At 41.6% G+C, this 27,627-nt stretch overlaps 1 protein-coding gene across 6 annotated transcripts in view; it reads left to right on the top strand.

The window, feature by feature from the left end:
- The window catches only part of msi2b (musashi RNA-binding protein 2b), a 965,373-nt gene that overhangs the window by 894,058 nt on the left and 43,688 nt on the right, over positions 1–27,627 (top strand). For 4 of the 6 annotated variants that reach the window (XM_034178760.1, XM_034178764.1, XM_034178761.1 and 1 more), the window contains exon 11: positions 12,588–12,707. In XM_034178760.1, coding sequence (XP_034034651.1) covers positions 12,588–12,707 — 120 coding nt within the window. The remainder of the gene's footprint in view (positions 1–12,587; positions 12,708–27,627) is intronic. The other 2 variants (XM_034178765.1, XM_034178763.1) reach the window with 1 other exon arrangement.

The following is a 27,627-nucleotide window of genomic DNA, read 5'->3' as shown; positions in this document are numbered from 1 at the left end:
GCGTCTGATAGCATGAAGAGAATCAGTATGGAGATAAAGCACATTTACTTGTCTAAATGTAAAGAATATTGATTATACAGTTAGCAACTTACCTTAGCACCCTGCTCATTTGGCAGCGCGGCTCTCCATTGAGTCAGCAAGTCATTACGAGGCAGTTGTCAATCAGGGGCTTAGTCTTCTGACACCCCAACCCTCACCCCAACAGCGTTATGGACGGACATACGGGCCTTCTTCTGGACAATGCAACAACCTAAAATAACATGTTTGTGGTGTGTGTTACTTTATACCAGGTGAGCTGTGCATCAAAAATGAAATTAGTCTACATCTAGGCTGTAAGGGTGTATTAAAATACAGCCATAGGCTGCTTGATAGGCAGAGGTCTTCCACAGGAGTGTCAGATGTCCCTGGGCTCCTCCTGTGCATTAGATAGTTGATAGGCTTCTCATATTTGAAATGAGTGGAGTGCTGTGTGACTGATGGAGCTCTTTTGTCAATGATGGGTGAGCTGCTGCTGGCAGTTTTGGGCCAAAGAACAGTGCAGATTATATTAACATCAGTCAAACTGTTGTCACAGCGCTAGGACATAAATAGGACCTTATTGATGCATAATGCAACAACCTTTTACTGTGATGTTATGAGTCTGTGTTGTTGGAAAGAAATTTGCAGAAACGTTTAGTAATGTGCAAAAAATAATGTTTGCATCAAAAACATAAAGGAAAAACATGCTTTGAGGTTTACAGATCAGAGATTCACCACACAATGAACATCAGAATAGCAGGATACAGTACAGACTACGATAGACAGCTTATTCTCACAGCTGAAGCTCCTTGCTGTGTGAATGTTATGTTTGCAGGTGTAATAATAGATTGAGAGTATGGATGCTAAATGCAAATTACGGTTTTATTAATGAGTCACTGGCACACCGTGCAAAATGAGTACAAAGGGGTTCAGGGCAGAATAAGGTTGAAAACTGTAACATTCTGAGGAATACGTAGTCACTAGGTTTTCTAACGCAGGGCTTATTGATTCGATTCATGATGAAAAAACATTATATTTTTACCAGCTCTGAACATCTTTAAAACTAAACATCCTTAAAGTTCTTGTTTTCTTCTAATGTAACATATTTAAGCATAAAATGAGCAAAATTGTTTTTTTTTCTTTATATTTGTTTTACTGCAGTTGAAAATGGAAACTACATGAGCAGAATATGAGGGCTGTCAATAAAGTATAGGTCCTTTTTATTTTTTTCAAAAACTATATGGATTTCATTCATATGTTTTTACGTCAGACATGCTTGAACCCTTGTGCGCATGCGTGAGTTTTTCCACGCCTGTCGGTGACGTCATTCGCCTGTGAGCACTCCTTGTGGGAGGAGTCGTCCAGCCCCTTGTTGGAATTCCTTTGTCTGAGAAGTTGCTGAGAGACTGGCGCTTTGTTTGATCAAAATTTTTTCTAAACCTGTGAGGCACATCGAAGTGGACACGGTTCGAAAAATTAAGCTGGTTTTTGATGAAAATTTTAACGGCTGATGAGAGATTTTGAGGTGATACTGTCGCTTTAAGGACTTCCCACAGAGTGAGACGTCGTGCAGCGCTCCCAGGCGCCGTCGTCAGCCTGTTTCAAGCTGAAAACCTCCACATTTCAGGCTCTATTGATCTAGGACGTCGTGAGAGAACAGAGAAGTTTCAGAAGAAGTCGGTTTCAGCATTTTATCCGGATATTCCACTGTTAAAGGAGATTTTTTTACGTGCAGTGTTTTCTTCAACTTCGTGCACTTCTTGTTAGCAAACAATGCATGCTCACATTTACATTTGTTATTTGAGAGTTTTGAGTTGATTAAAGGTCTTTGCATATTCCAAGATTAATGCCTTCTTAAAAACCATGGAGGATTCCAGAAATTGATTAAATTAGTTTTAAAAGCATCTGAATGACTAATTGGCATAATTAGGCATTCATTGCGGAGTCTTTGGTTTTACTTAATGGCCTAACAGAAGAACCAGTACCTTCTTGCATTTAAGTGCAGGAGAGAAAATCCATCCATCTCTAATACAAAAATATAAGAGGCTTGGGAACCATACAGAATTCACATTGCTGTGGAAGAGGCTCAACTGAACACCCAGAAAGTATTAAACTTGTGTACTAAAAGACCACCAGAACCTCAGGATCACATCGAAAAGAACTGTTGGAGTTGGAGGAATCAAATAGAAATGTGACATCATACATGTTTAATGGCCCCTTCACACATAACACAAAGTTGGGCGAATGAGGCCGAAAAAGGCAGATTTGGTGAACCTCGAAAAATTCAGCTGCTGTTGGGAGGGACAGATGGTTGGACAGCTGTGCATGTATGCTGTACAGTCCCGCAACAACAGTTTTGTGCACGCTTGTGTGCACACGCACGAACACAGTGCGAGAGGTGTGATATGACATCGTGCTCACACAGCAGCGGAAGCAATTAAATGTTGTATAAATGTACATAAATCGAAGAAAACATCTAAGGACCAAATAATGAGTGAGCACAGAATATTATAAGAACAATGAATGTACTGTTTAAATGTAAGACAATCATGTTCCTGCAAATGATGTGTAATTGATGCCTGATGATTTCACGGTCTGTGTTGGAAATGAGGAAACAAATGGATTTTGTTTTGTCTGTTAAAATATTTAATTCCTGTCATAAAGAGCAGACAATACAAAAATTATTGTCCTGTTCCTTCATGCTCATGAACTGTGGCCTTGGACGTAAACAAGGAATTAATAAACTGACATGAATTAATTGATGCGCTCACATCAGCCAGCAACACAGAGGTTCGGTCTACACGTCCAGCTGTCTCTGCCCAAGTGGCGCGCGGCGCACCAAAGGACACTGCATTATGTGGACTATAACTCATGTGGTGGACGTAACATTTGCCTCACCAGCTGGCCGTTCACATGATTAGACGAGTATCTTCACATGGGGCATCCTGGCTGATGGTGTCTGTAGTGTGCACTGAGGAGCACCTGAACGCTTTCCAAAGCTGTTATGTGCTTTTTTTTTCCATGTCATGAGAGCATGCCGACACATGTGCATCGCAGTGGCATGTTGAGAGGTGATGTTCTTCATGGCACAATACCTGTTCTCCAGCTGTGAGTAGTAATGACACAGCGATCAGCTGCGACATGATTACCATCTCGCCGGTGACAGCGCTCCCATGGATGGGCTTATAGTGTGGGGTAAATGAGCTGCCCACACTGGCCCATCAGTCAGGTTGTCACATGACGTACGGACCGTATGGACGTTGCAGTCTTGTGTCATGAAGGGGCAGCGGGCTGGTGAGCTGTTTTTATTATTCACCATGTCATGAGAGCCTGGCGACATGTGTATCGCAGTGGCATGTTGAGAGGTGATGTTCTTCATGGCACGATATGTGGTCAACTGCGATATGATGATCACCTTGGTGAACGCGCATGTGATCATCTGACGGCTTCCCCTTAATTGCCCTCCACCAAGACTTTGGGTGGCGCTCAAAGTGCAGTCATACGGCATTCAAGGTGCATTCATAATATTCTTACTGCAATCTAACAGCATTCTTGGTATTCGTACTGTGTTCCAAACACATTTGAATTGCAGTCGAGAGCTGATACACATAGAATGTGCATGAATCATTTGGGGTAGGTGGGAGTGCAGTCTGGGTATTCGGACAGCTGTTCTCCGCAATTCTTATTCCCTTCCAGATGTGGCACGAATTGTGGGGGTGCTTGAGTGTGACAGGGCCTTGAATGTTAACTTGGAACTCCTTCCTCAATAAAGTTTGGTCTCAAGCTTCTCATATTTTTGTATCATGGAACCATAGCTCGTGGTGTCATCAGTCTTGTAGAAATGGCTCTTAAGATGGAACCTGACTGATGGAGATCCAAAATTTTGCTCTGGACAGTTTGGTTGAATTCTTCAAATGACGCTGTTTGAAGAGGTATTCATCTAGGCGTGTGTAAGGGCCACTTCACACATAACACGAAAGACGCGGCAACCGGAAGACAATCTGCGAACCAAAAATGAAATGGGGAACCCCGAAACATTCCACCTGCTGTTGTGAGGAACACATTCGGGCAGGCGTGCATGAAACCGTGGCGACGGTTTCGTCACACTCCACATGCAGACAACGACGACACATGCCATTTGTGTGTGTGTGGGGGGGGTTCAGCACAGTCACACCCATGTGTGTTGCTAGGTTACGTCACTTTCATGTGGCACGTAGACACTTTTCATGGCCACGTCGAATGTGCTCACCTGCTCTCGACTATCATACATCAGCAGGGTGAATAGCTCCACCTTTTCTAATGCCGCGTTCACACCAGGCGCGACCAGACAACACAAATTCAATGCGACGGACGTGCCACCATCGCCCGGTGTGTCGCTCTGCTGTCGCTGCGACAATTCGCCCCAGTGCGTTATCAAATAGGAGGAGCTTCCGTTGTGCTCGCCGGTTCCAGTTGTCAGTCAAGTTAACATGGCGGATGCTCTTCCCCCAAACTCTCTCATAATTGTGTTATAAACCAGTCAGCATTTGTTTTATTAAACATCTGTGTAGTTAATAAATAAAATATTCTTCACGGACGATTCGGTCGCGCGCGCACGTGAAGGTAAATAAAAACTCCGCTGCCCCTGCTGTGGTGCTGCAGCTCGCTCTTCCCCCAAAAACTCTGTCATAATTGTGAAATAAAGGACAAAAGGGATATACGTCCTGCTCACAGGCTGGCTATCAGAGACAGGACATGTTCACACCCACTCAGTCAAACTCCAGACATCTCCACGTCACTACATATCCAGTCCCTGATTGGTCATTACGTCGCGACAAGATGAAAAAGTTCAGATTTTTCAACTTGGGGAGATGGGCAACACAATGTGACGCGATGCAATATGACCCCACACATGCGCCAATCGCTCAAAATCGCTTCATTCGCGTCTGTCGCGTTGCGTGGCTTGGCGCCACAAAGCATCCTTCCATAGGGATTACATGGCAACCTGTCGCTGCTGTTGTTGATCTTGACTTCTTAATGCAAGCAAAATAAAATGCAAATTATTGGAGTACCTGTAGTTAAGCTAATAGTATAATAGTGTGTCAAGAATATATTTTAAATGTTGAGAAGACAGTTTAAATGTCAAATATGCAGTTGAAGTACAGTATCCACAATAGTTGAAATCACTACAATAAAGTTGGAATATTGAGCATGAAGTCAAAATGTTGAGGATAAAACCGAAAATCCAGAATAAAGTTGAAATGTTGAGAGCATAGTTGGAATATTGAAAAGAAAGTCAAAATTTTGATAATGAATTAGAAATACCATTTGGACAACGTCATGAATAATCTTGCCATTTGAAGATTAAAGTTGAATTTTGGAGAATCATTCAACATACGTACAGTTGCTTCTATAGAATGCTTTATGTAGCTGAACTGGTTGAAACTGCACTTCAGAATCAGTTTTAGGAACAAGGAAAATGTTTTTCTTCTAGTGCATAAACAGTGTTAGTTTGAAGTCTTTAGACTTTGAAGAGATTGTGTTGGAAATTGTTCAGAAACAGAAAGCACACAAATTAAAGAAGGTGGTTGCATTCATGCAAACTGAAATCACAAATAACGGGCAGATGTGTATAAGATGGTGATCAGGAGGTGATGGTCTAGTGGTTAAGCAGTAGGCTTGAGACCAGAGGATACGTGGTTCAAACCCCTGTCTGGCCAGAAAATTACTAAGGGTCCAGGGTCTCTCTCTCTCTCTCTCTCTCTCTCTCTCTCTCTCTCTCTCTCTCTCTCTCTCTCTCTCTCTCTCTCTCTCTCTCTCTCTCTCTCTATATATATATATATATATATATGAGGGCTGTCAGTAAAGTATAGGTCCTTTTTATTTTTTTCAAAAACTATATGGATTTCAGTCATATGTTTTTACGTCAGACATGCTTGAACCCTCGTGCGCATGCGTGAGTTTTTCAGCATTTTATCCGGATATTCCACTGTTAAAGGAGATTTTTTTAATGAAAGACGTGCGGACGGGTCCGCGAGTCGGGACGCAGCCGGCGCGGTGCGGCGGCACAGGAAAAACACCTCCGTGTTGATAACCATTTGTAAAATCCAGGCGGCTTTTGATGGCTTTCAGTGGAGTGAGTATATGAGAAATTGTTTAACAGCTGGACATGTTCCAACTTGTCCTTAAGGCTTCCAACGGAGGTGTTTTTCCTGTGGCGGAGCATCGCGGCGGCTGCGAGCCAACGCTGCAATCCGTCCGCACGTCTTTCATTAAAAAAATCTCCTTTAACAGTGGAATATCCGGATAAAATGCTGAAACCGACTGGTTTTCAGTGAAAATTTTAACAGCTGATGAGAGATTTTGAGGTGATTCTGTCGCTTTAAGGACTTTTCACGGTGTGAGACGTCGCGCAGCGCTCTCAGGCGGCGTCATCAGCCTGTTCAAGCTGAAAACCTCCACATTTCAGGCTCTATTGATCCAGGACGTCGTGAGAGAACAGAGAAGTTTCAGAAGAAGGCGGTTTCAGCATTTTATCCGGATATTCCACTGTTAAAGGAGATTTTTTTAATGAAAGACGTGCGGACGGGTCCGCGCGTCGGGACGCAGCCGACGCGGTGCGGCGGCACAGGAAAAACACCTCCGTGTTGATAACCATTTGTAAAATCCAGGCGGCTTTTGATGGCTTTCAGTGGAGTGAGTATATGAGAAATTGTTTAACAGGCAGGACATGTTCCAACTTGTCCTTAAGGCTTTCAACAGAGGTGTTTTTCCTGTGGCGGAGCGTCGCGGCGGCTGCGTCCCGACGCGCGGACCCGTCCGCACGTCTTTCATTAAAAAAATCTCCTTTAACAGTGGAATATCCGGATAAAATGCTGAAACCGACTTCTTCTGAAACTTCTCTGTTCTCTCACGACGTCCTGGATCAATAGAGCCTGAAATGTGGAGGTTTTCAGCTTGAACAGGCTGACAACGCCGCCTGAGAGCGCAGCGCGACGTCTCGCACCGTGAAAAGTCCTTAAAGCGACAGAATCACCTCAAAATCTCTCATCAGCCGTTAAAATTTTCACTGAAAACCGGCTTAATTTTTCGAACCGTGTCCACTTCGATGTGTCTCACAGGTTTAGAAAAAATTTTGATCAAACAACGCGCCAGTCTCTCAGCAACTTCTCAGACAAAGGAATTCCGACGAGGGGCTGGACGACTCCTCCCACAAGGAGTGCTCACAGGCGAATGACGTCACCGACAGGCGTGGAAAAAACTCACGCATGCGCACGAGGGTTCAAGCATGTCTGACGTAAAAACATATGAATGAAATCCATATAGTTTTTGAAAAAAATAAAAAGGACCGTAACTTTATTGACAGCCCTCGTATATATATATATATATATGTATATATATTATATATGTTTTGTTTTTTTTGTTTTTTTGCAGGCCACCGCAAAAAAAAAAAATAAAATGTAAAGGTAAAAAGTGGACATTTGGCACAATTATTAATATTACAAATGTTGTATCTTTTCAACATTTTCAAAAGTCCTAAGCACATTCAATGTTTGCACAGTTTTGTATTAGTTAGCTGGAGGTTAAAATGCCTTTAAAATATGGTGTCATCCTCTGCTTTCTACCTTCCTGTGTGCAATCCTGGCAAAATCTGAATTTGTCTGCTACCAGCCGTAGGACAGAAAGCTGAGGACAGTTCCCCGGAGTCCGGACACCAAGGCCCCTGGGCCTCTACATCTCATAAACAGATGTGTCCTTGTCCCCATCCAAGCGCAGCCACTCAAGTGGCAAAGCAGGAGCCCAATAATTGTGAAGAATTGAAAGCTAAATATTAGCTTTATCTCCTCAGTAATAAAAGGGCCATGAAATTGATTTAATGCTGCAGCGCTTCTCTTGGGTGGCTTCTTACAGCGAGAGCACAAAACAATGAGCAGCAGCCATCTATTAATTAACCCACCTAATCCTGCAAAGTTAATCTTTCACCACAACTTTGGCCGCAAGTAACTTCCAAGCCAGTTGGTCTGTTGGGGGTGTCATGACAAAGGCAGTGGGGGGAAGATAGATCCAGCACTTAGGAAAGCAGAGAGAGAGAGAAAAAATGGGGGGGAAAGGATGGAGAGAGCAGCATGAAATGCTATTCCGCACAGCAGCCACGGGTACATTGAAAGTGGAAATGCAGGGGTGCATGACCATCATTAGCATACGATCAGGGTTGATTTGTGTTTTTGTGAAAAGAGGCAGAGAATATCATTTGAACTGCTGCGATCGCTTCCTGGAGGGATTCGGCTGTAGAAGCATAAATGCAGCTGATTTTCGTTGCCTTTTGTCATCTTATTTGGATTTTTTTCTCCCCCTCCTGTCACTATACTGCCTTAGTGCCTTATTCTCTTCTGAGCTGTTAGATATTTTAGGGGGAGGGTGGGGGGGATTTCGTTCTCTTTTTCACCTTGCCGGCACCTCACACCTAACACGCACATTTATGGTCATATTGTGTCGACAGAGTTGTGAATTACTTCCTTCTCAGCCGGCTGATGAAAAGCTATGTGTTTTTCTCATTGACTGCGGCTCATCTGACCCTGCCCTCTCACCTCCTCCGTCTCCCTTCCCTCATCAGTCTTTTGTTGGAGCCCCTCTTGGTAGAATAGCTGTATAAAACTAGCTTGGAAAATAGGTCATCTAAGGGTGCTCCTCTCACCTCCACAGCATTAAAAAAAAATAATCCTTTAAAGGGGACATTCGATATTTGTCAGCCTAGGCTTTGTTTACAGATGTTCTGAGGTTCATCTTTGTATTTAATACTAAAATAAAATAAATCAGAAGAGTTTTGATTTTGATCTCAAACACAGTCACAGGCTAATAGGCTGTAAATGGTGTGGCCATGCTAAAAATAGAGTAAGCCACTTCTTGTTGCCAATGAAGAGGCAAAAGTGGAATTAGAAGTGTCTGGTAGCATGGATAGGATCTCTACGAAGTTAAATGTGATCATGTTTAACACACTAAATGTAAATAAAATAGCCAATTTTAAAGTAGACAATTATATAGTTAGCCACTTACAATTAGCCTTCAGTCCACTGGGTTGCCAGTGAGGAGATCCGTCTCCCAGAAAGAACCCGTCATCGGCAGTCAATTTAGAATGCCTCATTGGGGCGCAGTGCCACCAAATGGACTGGATGCTAAGGTAAGAAGCTAACTGTATAATCCGTCATCTAAAAATGTTTACTTTAAAGAGGTAGATGTGTACATTTAACCCCGTAGAGGTCCTCTCCTTTCTACCAGACTCATTGGTTCATTGGCGAGTGTTTTCAGCTTGTGCCATGCCATTTTGGTCTGTGATGGTGTTTGCATTCGAAATGAATGTTGTGCCGATTAATTTAATTTTAGTCCCGAGAGAACAGAGGAAACCCAACACAGCAAAATGTCTAAAAACAGAGCCTCGATTGAGAAATGGCCAACTTCCTTTATAAGGTGTCTTACGTGGTTTTGTAACATTAAACCAGCGTTTCCTGGATACGGACAAAACATGCAGGTGCACATATTCTGCCTTAAAAAAGGAAGTTAAACTGTAATTGAGAATTTTATTTATTTATTTCTTTTCTTTTCTTTTCTTTTTTTTCTGGGAAGGAAAGTATTTCCTGTGGAGATAATTTTAGGAGGCTGATTAGGTGTCGACGGTGTTGAGCCCAGAGTGAGGAATCTCATCACCAACACTAATGACATGCCATTCCTGTGCGGAGCGTACAGCCCGGGCCCTGGGCATGGACTAGCCTCTGTCAGCCACCTCTTTCTGCTGTGTTCATTAAGGCCAACAATGTAATTACATTCACAGATACTTCGTTGGCTTAATTACCGGCTGATTATTGGGCTCATATTTGACGGAGTAATCAGGCCCTAAAGAAGTGGGTTTATGTTTGTGATGGTATTAAGGTCTTTCCTGCGTTCAAGTATTTTACACAGGCAGTTTGGACAGATTTATGAAGGAGAGCATGAACAAAGCTTAAAGCCTAAAGCTTAAAGATGTCAATGTTGAAGTAAATATTTACACAACATTTATTTCACTATGCATAAGCTAACTGCATTGAAATCTCATCTCAATGACAAATCTTCACAGATGCCATCATGACGATGGGAGATTCCCCACCGCTATCCTCCAACCTGAAAAGCTAGAACAAAAAAGTATCATACTTTTGATGTTTCTGTCGAAAGTCACAGTAATTCAGGAACAAAATGCAGATATTCCTCATGTTGAACTGTTATGCATCAAATGGCTGCAGTCTTTCTTTAAAACCACATTGCGGTACCGCCCTCCCAAGCTAAAAATGTTAAAATCAGGGAAAAATTGACGCTCACTTTACTCTGTTTTATGTTCTGTGCCCAATGCAATTATGCACCTTTTCACTCTCACAAAATTATGTTATTCAAACTGGAAAGGTCGGGGCCCTGTGCAAAATTCTCAGCTCCCCAAGTGCTCAGTGTTAAAAGGGTTTTTCATGTTTTTTTTTTTAGTACATAGGAGGGGTGATTGAAAGGTTTTAAGCCTGACCCAGAAGAAACCACAACTGAATTAATGTAATGCTTTATTTTTCAACATAATCCCAATGTAAGTCCACAGACATTTTTCCAGGGTTGCTGCAGTGCCTTAATACCATTTTCATAGAAGGTCTTATCCTGGAGCTCAAGAAAGTCATCAACTGTAGATATGACATCATTATCAGTATTATAATGAGTTCCAGCAAGATGCCTTTTCATGTTTGGAAACAGATAGAAGTCCGAAGGAGCCAAATCAAGGGAATAAGGTGGGTGAGGAACAAGTTCGAAGCCACATTCATGAATGGCAGCCATTGTGATGGCTGACATGTGGACAGGATCTTGTCCTGGTGAAACAGAACACCTCGTCGGAGCTTTCCACATCGCTTCTGCTTTATTTTCTCCTGCATTTGTCGCAAAAGAGAAACATAGTAGGCCCCATTCATTGTCTGTCCTTTCTGAAGACAGTCCATCATTATAATGCCCTCAGCATCCCCAAAGACAGAGGCCATGATCTTTCCAGCATATGAGACAGCTTTGGCTTTCTATGTCGAGGGAGAACCCACATGTTTCCATTGCTTCAACTGTTGTTTGGCCTCCACTTCGAATAGATGGACCCAGGTCTCATTCATGGTCACACATCATCACTTTAAGCCCAACATGCATGTCCTGTCAGACGTGATACTCAGATCGCCTGCTGCGTGTCCAAATGGACTGACAGTCCGTTTTTATGTTTTTTTATTTCCACACAAGCACACACGTGAGTGTCCATCAAAACACGGGATGTGTGCTGCAGCTGTGATGTCCAGAACCGCAGATGTCCCAACAGCTGTGGGCAACCAGCCACGCCCCCTGTCCTGTCAGCGCACAGACCACGATGTCACTCTGTGATCACATGAGAGATGTTTCGCCTGCCGGGGGGATGAACCACACGTACACATATGTTGTGGGGGGAGCGCGTGAAACACACACACACGTGTTGTTTGAGGAGCCGACACTCTGGCACCACATGTGTAATCGACAACTTCATTTTTGTGGGGCACTTTGACAAATTTCACTGCCAGCTCGACAGTGATTATCTGGTGACTGTTATCGTGTTAATAGTATGAATGGCCACACATTTTCTAAGTGCCAAACGAGCAGTGTTAGATGTCCGTGTGCATCACCTGTAGTTTGGCCAACACCTGCCGCGAGAGGGTTCAATGGGCTCACACAGCGCACACTCTGTCTTTCAGCCACTGGTGTGCACAAATAGTTGCAGCAACAGATGTACGAGGCAGCTATGATTTTGCACATTTTGCACACGATTCCTGCTTTATGCGCACTTTATGCGCCGGTCAACCAAATTCGCACTATGTGTGAAGGGGCTCTAAGAGAAATGTTGGTTCTCATAATGCAAAAGATGGAGAACAATGCCCTATTTTTTTCTGGGTCAGGTTCAAAACCTTTCAGTCATCCCTTATATGTAAGTAATAATGCCGTCTGCAATCTCACCACTAGATGACACAAAATTCTATGCACTCTAGCTTTACAGAAAGCAGTATAACAAAGTAACAGATACAAACTAACTGTGTGTGTGTGTGTGTGTGTGTTTGTTTAAACACACACACACTCTGTTCATTCAATTGTATATATAAATATTTAATTTAGGGAGAAACAATGAGCAAAGGCTTGATATGTCTCATCAGTACATTTTTGAGTCAAATGATCTAGATCTCGTGATCTTGGATGGAGTGTATCTCAGTTTAGTTCTATCTCTGAGCAATTCCACCATCTCATGTGTCAGCACGAGTAATTTATGAGTAAAGCTCACTTTGGCTTGGCTAAATTATGCTATATTGACCCAGTTAAAAAGCAGCTATTAGCGGCTGCATTGTACAAGCTCGGCTGTCGGAGGAATTGAGTTTTGCAGAGTTATTCAGCCAGGCTCATTAAGTGTCTTGAGATGGACGTCATCGTGACAGCTGTAGTTTTCACCTGGAGCTGACTGTAGCTATCAGCATTCTCCTTTAGCAAAGGACACATGCACACAAAGTGACAAACTCTGCATGTGTGTGTGCCTGCAGGCTTCCCAGCAACAGCATACGGACCGGTGGCAGCGGCGGCGGTAGCAGCAGCGCGTGGCTCAGGTAGGGGGGCCCGTGGAAGAGGCGGCTACTTGGCGTACCCACAGAGCACAGGGCCAGGTAAACGCTCTGTCCATGTTCTGTGTGGCTGCTGCTCTCTCCAACTTCTCCTGCTCTGCTTCTCCTCATAGACTTAGTCTTGAGAGCCCCAGTTCTTTACGCTCACCATCATTGGTAGTTAGATAGACAGCACAGTACACACATGGCACAACGTTTATTTGTATTCACACATGTAAGCTAAATTTTTGTATAACGGCACAGCTGCTAAACTCAGCGACTGTGTTATCACCACTTCATTTCTAATACATGCCATAAGCATAACCACAGAAGAAACTGATTCATTCTGATTGTAATTTCTGGCCTTTATTACAATGTATCTGATAATATGCATGGGCCCAGTGAGAGTCAGGACCTGTGTAACAGTTACTTAGGTATAGGACTTATTATAATATGGATTTAAGTAGGGTAAGGGGTGGGCAATGTGACCTAAAATGTATGTCATGGTATTTGTTTTGGTTTGTGACACTATTATATCACTATATTATTTGTTTTTTCTAAAAAATTTTGGAAGAGTAGCATGTCCTACAGTATCCCTTTATGTAATTCCAAAAACACTATGATAATATAGGACGTACATGGAATGTGTTATTGTCAGGTGGGAGACAGGGGGCAGTATTATGCATTGTCATTGTGTGTGTGTGTGTGTGTGTGTGTGTGTGTGTGTGTGTGTGTGTGTGTGTGTGTGTGTGTGTGTGTGTGTGTGTGTGTGTGTGTGTGTGTGTGTGTGTGTGTGTGTGTGTGTGTGTGTGTGTCAGCTCCGTGGTCTTTTAATAATCACAGATAACACTAAAGCATTTGGGTTTCTGTTACTTATGTCACAGAGGTCTGAAACAAGCTGTGTTATGCATAAATGATGTTTCTAGCATTAGAAGCACTCATAGAATTGTGGGAGTTTGATGATGTTTAATATTAAACCTGAACAGTTGAAAATGTAAAATGTAGATTAAAAAGTGGTTTTGCACTATAAGACCCCTTTAATAATTAATTACTTGAGGACTGACAATTTTCTTTTCAAATCTGCTCTTTCAAAGTTAAAATCTGGATGGAAAACCTCATGAAACAAATGTTGCAGTTTTTCATACAACATATCCTTGGCCATGTTTAAGTACTGATCGTGCAGTGCAAAGGTCCGCTGGTTCACACAACACAGAGTGAAAATAACTTCATAGCCAGCTGCATCTATGAGAAAAGTACTTAACAAGTGTCTGACTCACATGTGGAGCTCAGCAGAACAGAAAAAGTTTGGAGTTCTGATAATCACAGCCTCAATGCTGCTGTTCTGATCCAAGCACTGCAATGCACCCAAATCATTACAGATAGCTAAAGTAATGAGTACTTGGTGTATTTTATTTTATTTTTTCTATTAAAAAATATTTCTGGCCAGGAGGTGGGTTTCTACAATATTATAGGGGGAAAACAAATTTCTCGTGGTGTTGATGGTATTGTGCAATCCATATTGTGGCACACTGCCACAACAGTGTACTGCCCACTGCTGAAGTAGAGTTTACATAATGTGAATTTAACAAAATCTGAAAACACTGACTTGCAGTGTGAATAATTTGTTCACAAATGTCTTAACATGAAATGTTAGGGTTGAACGTTGTCTTTTAGGGCACAAAGAATTAAAAGTATTCAGTTGGTAGTGTTGCATTGAATATTGTAGACAGTAGTTGAAATAGTTGCATCACTATGACTTTCTTTTTCTGTCAAAGAAGCACCAATATCAGCTGTCATAATGATCAAACCTTTAATAAAAAGCCTTTTAAAAGCAATTTTAAAATTGCATACTTAAGTTTGTGGAACCAACTGGGGTCATTCTTGTTTGTGCAAAAGGACCAAATCAGAAAAATATGCATTAAAACAAAATCTGTACAAAATTTACTTCTGGAGAGTTTATTGCATTGAAATTCAGTGGTTTATTGCTTCTTTTTTTTTTTTTTTTTTGGAAAAAAAATTAATTTCCAGAAGTGAGCGTGCATCCCATCATGTTCAGTTCATCTAATGTGTGTCAGGATGGTGGTGTGCACGGAGAAGCAGGCCTCAGTGAGCTGCACTAATCAGAATCTGTGTATATTAGATACAGTGAATGGAAAAAAAGGCTTCACTCAGCTTCACTCAACCTATAAAAGCCTTCTGCAACTCTTCATCCTTGCACTTCACCTGTGCATGGTTCTGCACCTGTCTTCTCGTATCTCACTCTTGAATACAGACTTTCTGTACTGTGTAGTGCTCAATGCTTTTTCTCTTTTTTTTTTTTTTTTCTTTTTTGGCTCAAGCTTTTAAGCATCAGCAAGCAACAGGAGGTACATTAACTAGTGTCCATCAGTTTTTCTTTTTGTAATCTGAGTATTTTATGTTGCTGAATGACGGGTCTTGAATGTTTCACACATGACTTCCATAGAAAACAAGCTTGTACTTTTTAGGTCTATTTAAAAACAACAAACTACAGTTTGATCATTTTAGTCAACCCTGTGATGGTGCTATCTGCAGTACCAGGTCCACTCTGACTTCACTTTAAAATGTTTTTTACAGTTAAGCACACAATTAGTTTTAGTTGCATTTTTATATAACTTTAATGTTGTGCAACACATGAATTTTCTAAGCACACTGACGCTTGCTGCAGCTTGCAGCTTTGAAAATCAGGTCAGTGGTCTACTACAATGACAGAAGGTTCACGGCAGATCAGTCGCATCCAGCTGGTACGTAATGCGAGAAATAAGGTCAGTATCAGTGTATCCATAAAGACGTTTGAAATACATACTAAATTAAAGAAAATTTTTTGTGGAGATTTGCACCTAAGCAACGTTTTACTGATTTTGCCATTTAATGTTGTTTATTGGCTAAATTTATACTGTGTTGCATCATACAAAAACTGTGACCAGACATTTTTAAGGGTGAAAGTGATTAAAAATGGACTTTTCAGCAATTTCAGCAGTTGTATGCAATACCCATGAAGTCCTTTTGTCTTTGTAGCATATTGATCATCATAAAAGCTGCTTTTTAAAGTAGATCTAGTTTAGTTTTTATTGTCATTTTGGATGCATATATGATTCAGTTGATCAGACAAACTGGATTGTACGCTCTCAAACCTGATACATTATTGTAGCGTAAAAATTTAGAGCCTGCTGATAACCTCAAAACATTTGGGGTTTTTTGTTCTTTTTAGACTGTGAGACACAGAAGCATTCAGGTACTGATCCATTGACTTTCCAGTTTTTGAACAACCTTCTTTGCAAAGGGAGCTACAAGCACAAACAACTGAGACAAACTCCTTTATGTCAGAGTGTCCTTGATAAAGACTCTAAACCCCAACATGCTCAGAGGCAAATCCCATTAAGGAATAGTGTCTGACTGCAAGAAGCATGGCCAAATGTGGTCACATGTACTATTTTAATTTAGTTGGCAGTCTATTATGGTTAAGTGCAATACTCTTTAACATGAGTTTATTCATCAGTAAACTATCATGTTTATTTTGTGGAAATAAATAAGCACTGATGCTTCATTATTCCCGTGACCTGATCCCGAATAAGATGAATGAGTGACTGATGCTTGATTTTTTTTGGGGGGGGTGGGATCTTAAATAGGTTTGTGGTAATCACTTTGAATTGTGTGAACTTATTGGGTTTTACAGTATGTCAAGCTGGTATTATTGCATTCAAAATGTTCCCAGCGTACACTATTTGTAATTATACAATGATTATAGTTCTTGGTGTGTATTTTATGTTGGCTGTACTGCTCTGGTTCAGTCAGCCTCTTCATCCTACATCTACATCATGCGTACGTAGGGAGTGGTGAAAAAAGCTTTTATTTTTTATATTATAAATTCTCTGTGTTCTTGCGTCCTTCCCTGATCAATATTCGTATTGCTGCTGCTCTGTCATGTTGCAAACATCAGTGATTACTGAAAGCTGTAAGATAAACTGAACATCCCCTAGACTATATCTGTTATCTCAGAAAAACAAAGTTGGTTTTCTCAAGATCATAAGTAAATTATTACATTATCTCTGGAAACCAGTGTGGGGAAATACAATATGTTAACTGTTGGCAACTCAGCTTACTCAGAAAGGCGCACTTGATGCTGGCTCTATTCTTTCTTTTTTATGCTTGTGTGTGCTTATGTGAATATGTTAACTGTGACAGACTTACATTTAACAAACATATTCTCATGTAATGTAATTTACTTGCACCATTCTTAGTGCATTAAGGCCTTTAGACGGCAGCAAACAGTAACTGATACCCCCATCACACATAGACGGAATCATGCAGAGTGGCGTCGGACTTATGAAATGGCGCACATCCAAAAGGTGCCAGATTTCAGTTCCAAAACAGTCTGACAGCCATCTGAGGAAGTCAACACACTTGGTCAAAACCTGCCGTTGGCCCGAAGTGTGAAGCACATGTTCATAATTCTCTGAGTGCAGTCGAGATGGGACACCTGTCCGACGTCAGTCCATGTGTTATCTGAGGACCATCTAACCACAGTTTACATATTCTCATGGCAGCAAAACACGATCTGAAACAATTTGAGCGCATATGATGGAACCTCGAGATAGATCTGGCACGGTATGCCTGCCGGTATGTCCTGCACGTGCCAGTATGATAATGGCCACCCCCCACCCCGGAGAGCAAAGGAACTGTTGCAGTGTCAGCTTCATCTTATGTCAACAGTGGCTAAACCAAAAGCTCCATGCGCTGCTGCGCATCCATTCCTTCCCATGGGTGACGTAAATAATGTGAACTAATTTCTACATCATAACACAGGCAGCTGTCTGTCTCTGTGCTGCGCAGTAACGCAACGTTGCGTGTGTCAGGCTCAGTGCTGGACACATCTCACGCTGTCATACATGTTCACCTTCTAACTCTGGAGGAGATATCACATGGAGCTTGTGGCAGGCTGTTACGCCATTAATGGACATGCATCTTACCTCCAACAGCGGTCCACAGGTGTCTCACAGCTCGGACATGGACATAAAGCCAGGAGAGCAGCCTGCGGTTAGAATCCTGTCACCCAAAAGGAAAAAACAACATAATTCCATGTGATAATCCAACCATTGCCAGAGTTTCGTTGTGCTCCTGGAGTGTGCAAAAAAAAAAAAAGAAAGTTCCCTGGAAAGGCGCTCCATCTGAAGGACTGAATGGCACACTGCCAGCAAACTTTGGATGGTCCATGCAGTGTTATACATACACACACACACACACACACAGATGAGTGATAATTACAGCCCCACGCATGTGCGTGGAGCGCACATGTAAGGACGACAGCACTCTGGTCTGCCATCCAGAAATTTGGAGATCGGACAGTGTGCAGTACCTTTTATGGCTGTCTGACAGTAATCTGTATCATCCACCTGCTGTCTACCTGTGCTTTGGATGCCATCGTGCAGGTGTGAACGAGGTAATCCGGGTGTGTTCTAACAGAGTTGACTATGCCTCTTTTCATCCAGACTGCGTCGGATTATAGCAATATTTGCTGTGTCAAGCATGCTTCTGGCAAACTCTTGCTATGTGTGACTGGAGTTTAAACAGACCACCACACAGCATGTACATACAGACAAAAAGCTGCCAACATTTATACAAAAAAAACAAAACAGGATGCAAGTTTGTTTCTGTATTTAACACAGCATTGATTGACTTGTCAGCTTCATTTACAGATTCTGCTTTCTCCAAGCTTATAACTATAGCTCATTCAGCAGCTGTCAATAATTGCTCCCCTTGCTGAACACACAGCTTCAGGAAGAGTGTCTTTGCTAATCAGACATACTGTAAGGAGCATGTTCAGAAAAGCATCCGTTTAATTGCAGCTTAGGTTTTAGTCTCTCATAGGAACCTTTAAGATGTCAGTCAACATTTTCTGTATAAAGGCATAGGCTGAAGGTGCACCCTTAAAGGCATAACCACAGTGGTATATGCTTCACTCAGCTCTACATTAAGCTTGCTACCTGCAAACACTGGACACAAGTCACTTTCTTTCACATCAGTCTATTAGATTTTACATTTACAAAACCAAAATAAAATTGCCAAACAATTGCAGTGAACATCACGCAGAAGAAGCAATGTTGATTTGGGGTTAGTAGCAGCCAGGAAGCTACAGACGTAATGGCAACCATTATGTATAGTTTAATGTTGACAGCTGCAAATGGAAGGGAGACAAGTAAATGATGATGCACATGGGGCAAGAGAGAGGTAAAGATGGAGGGTTAGAGTGATGAGCAGTGACACCATGGTCCTGTTTTAAAGTACTTAAACAACCATGAGGCAGTTTTAAGAAAAATAACACTCACTTTTCCATTACATGTGTGCATAAATATTGGTCTACAGTGCACAAACTATTAAATAACATCAGCTGAGTCTACAATGTGGTTAGCCAATTGATTTTACATTGGTATTTAAAACACCTGTATGCATTTGTGTGTGTGTGTGTGTGTATCTTTACACATATTCATTCATTTTCTATACCCACTTACTCCAGTTAACAGCCCTATTCCACACATAGTTATATTACCATCCCCCATGATTCTGAAAAAGTGCAAAAACAAGATGAAACAGCTTACTCCATCATGCCTCCTATCAGGCTGGCTTATAAAGTGCAGACCTGGCAACTGGCTGACTTATAAAATGCATACCTGGCATTCTGCTCAAAATGAAAGTAAAGCTGCGCCTGGCTCCATTCTCAGAACAACAAATGCTGCTTTTGCTTGATATTTTCCCCTGCGGTGGAAAACAAACAAATACGTTTCACGCTATAATCATTAGGTCTACCAAGATGAAAGGTGTTGAATATTATTGAAGCTGTAAAGACTATGAACACCCATAAGTAACCATGTAATGACGCAGATTTGGCGAATCTGGATTAAATTTTTGAACAGCTCAAAAGTTTCATCCCAGTTGCAAAATTGGTGCCAATGATGGCCGTACCTACTGCGTATACCATGTTTGTTCAATATTGACAAAAGATAGATCAAGAAGATGAACGTTCGCCGATTTGCTATTCGGGATGAAACGGGATTGAACGCCGCTCTGTGAAGTAGGGGTATAAGGGTCACCGAGGGCCTGGAGCATGGTAGGGACAGGACACCAGTGTATTGCAGGGCCGCATTTACACAAACTAACCCATCGACAATCGTACACACACCTACGAATTTAATGTTTCCAATTCACCTAACATGCAACTATGAGGCAGCAGTGCTAACCACTAACTCACCGTGCCACTCAGTCAGAAATATATATATTTCTTTGGCAAGTTATTAAACTGCTAATAAAACAAGCAGCATAGATGGTAGGGCATGTAAACAGCCTGCACGCTGACTGGCTCCTTTAAATAATAAATTAATCATTTAATGTAGCTGCACATCGCTGAACTGTCCAGTAGGTGCTAGGGTTCAGCAGGTGACAACACCGCATGTGAGAGCTTCCATTTCATGCAGACTTATGAACAATGTTTGAAATGTGGGTGTTTTAAATGTTTCAAAACATTCTGTAGCAGTGATTTAGGGCCCCTTCACATATAACATGAATGAAACCAACTGGCGCACGAAGGAGGAATTGTATGCCAGTCATGAAAAATCTGAGCTGCCTCGAATGCCTCGTACAGCAGACGTCACAACCATTCGGGCACAGCACATGCGCTCTACATTCATGTGCTGCTCGCAGAGGAAAAACATTGGAACAGCGGGCAAGATAAGGTTGCACTGCCATCTAATTGAGTTTGCAACATTTGCACGGCGTGTCGAATACAGGTCGGACATATCTTGCTGCGGCCAAGGAGTTGAACGAAATAATCGACCATGTCGAACTGTGCGATCGAGGCAGCCTTCACGCTGGTGGCCAAATGTCAGCGAATCCCGGATCAATGGCCATTTGACCCACTCTCAGCCAGAGTCGACCAAAGTCCATGTGCCACCCATGAACATCAACACCACTCCCGGAGCACTTAGAAAATGCGGGGCTATTTGCACAGCCAGCACAAGAGTAGAGTGCAGGCGACCACATTTGAGCTGGCTCTGTGAATGGCCCCACATTTTCTAAGTGCCCCATGAGTGTGCCTTTACCAGGCAACACATATGTGATGCAAGTGTGCCCTTGCCACAACACAAATGCCGTGAGGAGTGTGTCGTCTCACCCTCCACCCCCCCAGCATAATTCAATATTGTCAGGTGTAGCCGAGATGGCTGGAGTGCGATCGCTGTCCACCGCAGTGCGTATCTGGATGGCTATCATCTCCAGCTGGAACAGCTGACCACTGTGTACTTACAACTAGGGTTGGGTATCGAGAACCGGTTCTTTTTGAGTATCGTTAAGAAATGATTCGATCCACCGATATCAATATCCTTTTTGCTTAACGATTCCCTTATCGGTCTTTCAGAGCAGCCATTTTTGAGGGTGTTTGTCGGGAAAATGATCATTCCTCTGCGTTGATTACAAACCCTGCAGCGGCTCTATAATCAACCGTTTCTGCAGCGTGACACCACTTTGAAGTGTGAATCAATGAAGCAATGCTTCGATCCACTAGCTTGTTGGTTCTTTGATTCGCTGCTCTTCAGAAATGGCAAGTCCGCTTCTTAAGCCCTCTCAAAGACATTAAAATATCGTGAGTCACTTTTGTGTGGATTAAAGTCACTAACTGGGACTTGTTGCAGTCAAGAAACAAGAATTGTCCCCTGTTACGTTGGCACAGCTCCAAACACTTATTAATTCCAAACAGCGAGACAGAGTCCGGTCGGAATTAATAACTTCAAAATTAATTGTCGCTTTAAATAAAATGATACCTCTTACAAATGTTGTAATACAGACAAGAAACTACAATCGACTAAAGTGTTTTTTTCCTCCCAAAATGAGACGTCCTGCATTCTTTATAAATTACATCCTGACTTGCAGCGCAGCCAGCTGTAAGAGCTCAGCTCAGATGTATGGAAAGACATTCATGCCAATAATGTCTTAAAGGAAATGCTTTTGACAATAACTGCAGATTTTGTTTATTTCTATTTATGTCCAGAGATCAAGGATCCACCATGTCAAATTTATTATGTCCAGAGTTTAAGGATCCAGTGACCAATTTCATATTTATTTACTTTAAGACTCAATAAAATGTTGTTCAATTTCACTTCAATTTAATCAGCTTATAAAGCACCAGATCACAACAAAAGCCGTTTCAAGGCGCCTCACATAGAACAGTTCAACATAAAAAAATGTAAATAAATAAATAAAAATTAAAAAATTCAAATACATAATTAAAAACAGAAGTAAAAGAATAAAACAGATAAAAAAAAATTAAAACTATTCATAAGAAAGAGAATAAAAATAGGCTTTAAATCTTGACTTTAAAATGCCCACGGACTCCAACTGCCTCACGGTTGCAGGAAGACTGTTCCACAGAGTGGGTGTACTATAAGAAAAAGCTCTTTGACCCGTTGACACAGAAAACCTGTAAAGCCTACTTTTAGTACACAAAAAATTCACAAGAGGTATCGATAAGGAATCAGATCCATAAGTGGAATCGATAATGGTATCGATATTAATAAAATCTTATTGATACCCATCCCTACTCACAACTCAGCTGGAGAATACATATCATGCAACATGAACAATGCTCTATGAAATACACTTGTGTGGCAGGCCTCTCATGACATGCTGATAATTACGTACTGACAAGCTCACATGGGGACCGGCCAGCAACGTCTGAGCACACACAGCACAGTGTGAACTTTGTTATGAGCCAACCGGCCAGGCTAATAAACCTTCCACCATGTAAATTGGAGTCCACATGATAGACAGAGTGGAAAATAAATAAAAGCATACGATAAGGGGAAAGGCATGAACTCATTCATGTGTGATTGCTTTGCTCATAGCACTGTGGAGACATGGGATGTTTCAGCTGATCGCCGGCCAGCAACTCGCTGTCAGTTGGAACTGACAGTGCACACGATGTGTTTCATTAAAACAGACAGATGCAGGACAAATAAATAAATACAACATTAACACCATACACATTTTTATAACAAATACATAAAATAAATAATCACAGAAGGAACAGACTTTTTTTGTGAGCTGTGCCTTGGCCTGCAGAGGTGGGCGTGTCGCTGTGAGCAGCAGCTGTTGAGATCTGTGGACTCGCAAATCACGACTGGAGAACACATATCGTGTCATGTATCACATCACAACAGTCAGCCGTGAGGTGCATGCATGGGCATGCTGTCCTCACGTGGAAATACAATAACATATCACCTTCGCAACGCCTTTGCAATACAGAGACATGGAGTCATGAGGTCGTTGGACAGTAGTGTTTGGAGATGCTCATATCTTTGTAGGAGAATGAAGGTCTAAGCCTTTATTGTCCTGGTACTACCTGTCTTACTGTATGGTTGTGAGACTTGAACACTAACCAGCGACATAAGGCAACAGCTGGATGTCTTTGATATTAAGACTCTTTGGAGGATCCTTGGGTATTACTGGAATGGTTTTGTGTCAAATGAGCAGTTACTTGAGGAGACTAAGATGAGGAGTATAACTTGAATTGTGAGGGGACTTCAGTGATGATGGTTTAGCTATGGTGGGCAAAAACTGCGCATTTCTCTGAGCATGATCCAGCACATAGGTGCCTCTGTGTTGAAGACACCAGCGGCTGAAGAATGCCAAGAGGACAGCCACATTCCACTTGGCCGTGACGGATAGATGGTTGGTCTTGAGAGGTGGGGTTGGAGTGGATGTCTGACAGCTTGGTTGCCATTCAGAACCCAAGGTGATTCCCAGATGTGGTGGGACCTGACCTAGTAAACATTAGATAGAAAACGCACCTGAAATTTTTGCTCTTGGGTGTACACAGACACAACAGAGGACATAAATATGAGCTTGACCTTCCAAAAAGTCTGAATGTTGACACCTTTCATTGCCATTCCTTTTAGTTGAATGTACAGCTCAATCAATTCAACAACTCTAATCATTTTATAATTTTATGTTTTATTTTTATGTTATGTTTTTATAAAGTGAATTTTTATTCAGGAAATGAGGGTTCTGTCAAATTATTTAAAATTAAAGCTTTTTTCTCTGATAATGTGTAGATTCTTTGTGCTTTGACTCCACCTACAGTTGCCATAGAGTACCACATAATGCCTATATAGTTAATATACATTCACTGTTAGGTTGTGGTGATATGCAAATGACAGTCCCACAAATATAAAAAAAGTAAAAATTTGGATGTCAAATTTTACAAACATCACTTGATGTATCTTACATTAGTTTCAACTTTGACAGTATTATTTCTTAGTTCATTTGTGTAATTCTTCCGATTGATCTTGTTGAAATTCTGTCAGCGGTACATGCACAAAGTGCTGTGGGAACATCGAAGGCATTTTCCTTCCCTGCCAGAGTGCACTTATACCCTGCTTCCAAAACCTCGACAGGCGAAATGACAGCATTCTGAGTTTTCTCTCTATGACAGAACAGTGCTGATGACATGGTGTGTTTTGGACTTCTTCCTCGGGCTTGACAGTAAATTATGTCCTCAACCTAGCTGTGTTCTTGTGCCATAACAAGAAAAGATACTGAAGTAGTAAAATGTGCCAGCTTTCAAACCTTACTTCTGAAACATGTATGCAACATGAATGTCTTTTTTTTATGTATGTAGTATAAACTATATAGTATAATTTTATATTAAAATGGTACATGGAGCCAATCAAACCCATAAAAAGTTTGGGAATGCACCAGTTATCATAGTACTAAATCTTAGTCTTTGTGGTTCCTACTAAGACTAACAATATCTAAACACATGTCAGTCCATATAACTGTTGAAGAAGTGTATCTTCCATCAGGATATGAAAATGGCCTGGTATTCTGCTGTCACAATATCCTTCTTTCATGTTGCACCAAGGAGTAGCATTGATGCATGTTTGTGCAGACGTTTGTATCTCCAGGCTAGCAATAGATCTAAGTGCCCTGGCTAAAGCACAAGGTGCATCGCCTGGAGGTAGAGAAATGCAGGGCCATTCTTGGCTTTATAGCTTTGTATGATGGTTTGAACCTGATTTGAACTGCTACAATGGGCCAGTGGAAGATGTGCAAGGCCATCACAATATGAATTACTGAGAGAGGTGATGCCATCAGTGTGACAATTCCAGCCAATGGCAAGATGCAAGATGTCTAACAGCTTAAGTTATCAATTATATCCATAATTGAGGATTCTATTCAGTATTTTTATGATTATCAGACTGTAGTTTGGTGAAAATGCTCTGTATGAAATTAGATTTATTTAGGACATGTGGTCATCTTCAAATTTGAGTCTGTTTCACAGCAGAAGGAAGCATAGTGACTTTCACAGCAAGGTTACAGCATAATTGGTCATTTGTAAATTAATGCTTCATCGAACAATGGGGCAGTCTGTGCTTAGCAACCAATAGTACTTCCTCTGACAATTTTAGTATGCCAACATAGTTGTTACTAATGGAGGTAAGGCTGATCCTGGGATTGTAAACGTAAAGCTACATTCCAACAGTGACCGTAAATGGTTAAAATAAGTTCTTGGACCCATACAAGACTATGCTAACCACTAGAGTCCATAATATTTCACTTTTCTAATAATATCAAAGAGCAACTGAAATAGCAGATACTGTAACCTGCTGTAATTAAATTCAAGCATTTTACTAAAATGGATTTTGCTTTATTCTCCAAAAAGCCTTGGTAAGTTCTCGTGATAAATCCATGAAATCAAAATGCTAAGAACAGATTGCATTCCTCCTTACACTCCAACCTGTATGAAAATGTATTTGCCCGTAATTGCATGAGTTACTTGCTTGACTAGTTGAGTTGCTGAGGTAATGTATTTAACATTATTTTGGTGATAACTTGAAGAAAAAATTGTCCCATAATAATAATGGACAAATTGGCCAAAAATGATATGAGTTGAGCCTGGGAGACATTGTATTTTGCTTTATTTTGGTGAAAATAACTGCAGCTCAGATTGTGCTGAGTGTTTAGAAAAGATTTGATGATTGTTCTGACCTGTTTTTTTAAACATCCTCCAGCTTTGTTGATCCATTGACACCATCCATTGGCACATTTACTCTCCTATCCCCATGAATGCTCATGAGCTTTGGGTCGTGATCGAAAGAACAAGATTGCAGATACAAGTGGCAGAAACGAGGTCCCTCCATCTGGGTTTATGCTTAGGGACAGAGTGAAAATGTTGAATATCTGAGATGAACTCAGATTAGAGCTGCTGCCCTGTTGCATCAAAAGAAGCCAGTTGGGGTGGTTCAGGCCTCTAGTGAGGATGCCCCCTGGTTGTATCCTGAGGGAAGTCTTCCAGGCATGTCCTACTGGGAGGAATCTGCAGGGAAGACCTAAGGCATGCTGAAGGGATTACATTTCCCAGCTGGCTTGGTAAAACCTCAGGATTGCCCAGGAGGAGGCAAGCACCTGGCTGAGGAGAGGGAAGTGTGGGAGAGCTGCTTAGTTTGCTGCCACCGCGACCCGTATAAAATGAATGATGCTTCTTGGGAATTCTGTCAGTCCTACTGGACATGATGAGCCCCAGCACATGGTCCACATTTTGGACAGATTTGGTCAACCCCTGTTGTTTTTGTGCAAGCTCAACTTGCCCAGTTGTTATAATGATGATATATGAGAAATTCATCAAAGTAATGTAGTAAATCTCTGGCAACAGAAACTTCCTTATGATATTTTTACTGAACAATTTGAATGTCTGGTCCTTTAGGAGGCCTGAATTTACCAAATTGCATTCACTTCGCTTCCCTAAACCAAACACAGACATAATAAAAATATCCTTCATAGCTGTATTTCTGTTCATTAAAACGGAAAACTGCAGAGTAATTCTGAGGCTTGTTGGAGCCCAGGAAATGTTACAGTTGTCAATTTGAGTGTTTCAGCTCGAGATCATTCTTGGCGCTTCCTGCAGTTTAAGTCGAGCTCCATCAGATGCATTTTGAGGTTTGACTGCTTGGCATGTACAGTATGCATTCAAAAGAGAAATGGATTTGGCTGCAGTTTGTATTTTGCAGAATTTGGGATACAGTGTAATTTGTTTTGTTGAGATTTTCTTTAAATTTTGAAACCCGTTGCTCCCCTTAGTTCTTTCTATTTATCTTTGTTCTGTTCTCTCCCTCTCTTTCACCCGTCTCACTTCCCCCGACTCTTTTTCTCTTCACCATTGAAACGAAGGACACCCATGTGACAGACATTTCCAAATTAAGATCATTATCCATTTCCTCGCAACAAGCTCTGTAATCTTCAGCTGTGCCCGAGAGGAGAACAGGATTGGCTGCGTGTGCCGCGTTTAATCAATCTGACTGTTAGTGAGCTCAGGTCCTTTTGTCCTAGATGCTAATCTGTGGAGCTCAGCGCTGCAGCCAGGAGCACTTTATATGTATTTTGTGAAAAATAACATGAGCAGGCATGCCAAGCCCATCCTGCTTTGGTTTTTGTTTAAGGCCCAGGGAAAAATGTGACACATCGGGCAAGGCAGAGTGTCCCTTTGTGCCTGCGCCATGAAGCCGTGTCTCTCACAGCTGTGGGTAGCAGATGCTACGAGGTTACCAGCACTCTGCCCTCCAGAGGATGAATACGTAACACACCCTCCAAAAAAAAAAAACTTACTCATCAAGTGTAACAGGTGTAAACGATTTTGTTGTCAGTTAATAAATCCAGTAAGTGTTGTGCAATTTCTTGAGCTGTGGTAAAAAGCAACAGTTTGCACCTGTGCATTTTGTAATGACATTGTTATGTTTGTTTAATTTTTTGGAGAAATGATGACAATCTCCACATAAAGTGAATCGTGGTATTAGTGAAGATCTGGGTGTGGATTCTCTCTGTTTCTTTCTGTCTTTCTTTTCTCACACAACAAAGTGGCACTTGTTTGGCATTTCATTGAATATCGTGTGAAGTATTCATCTGATTTCCACATAACTTGGTG

Source organism: Thalassophryne amazonica, chromosome 9 (genome assembly GCF_902500255.1).
Source record: "Thalassophryne amazonica chromosome 9, fThaAma1.1, whole genome shotgun sequence".
In the NCBI taxonomy this organism is placed as follows: Eukaryota; Metazoa; Chordata; class Actinopteri; order Batrachoidiformes; family Batrachoididae; genus Thalassophryne; species Thalassophryne amazonica.
The sequence above is the reverse complement of the archived record's forward strand: the minus strand, read 5'-3'. Positions and strand labels throughout refer to the sequence as shown.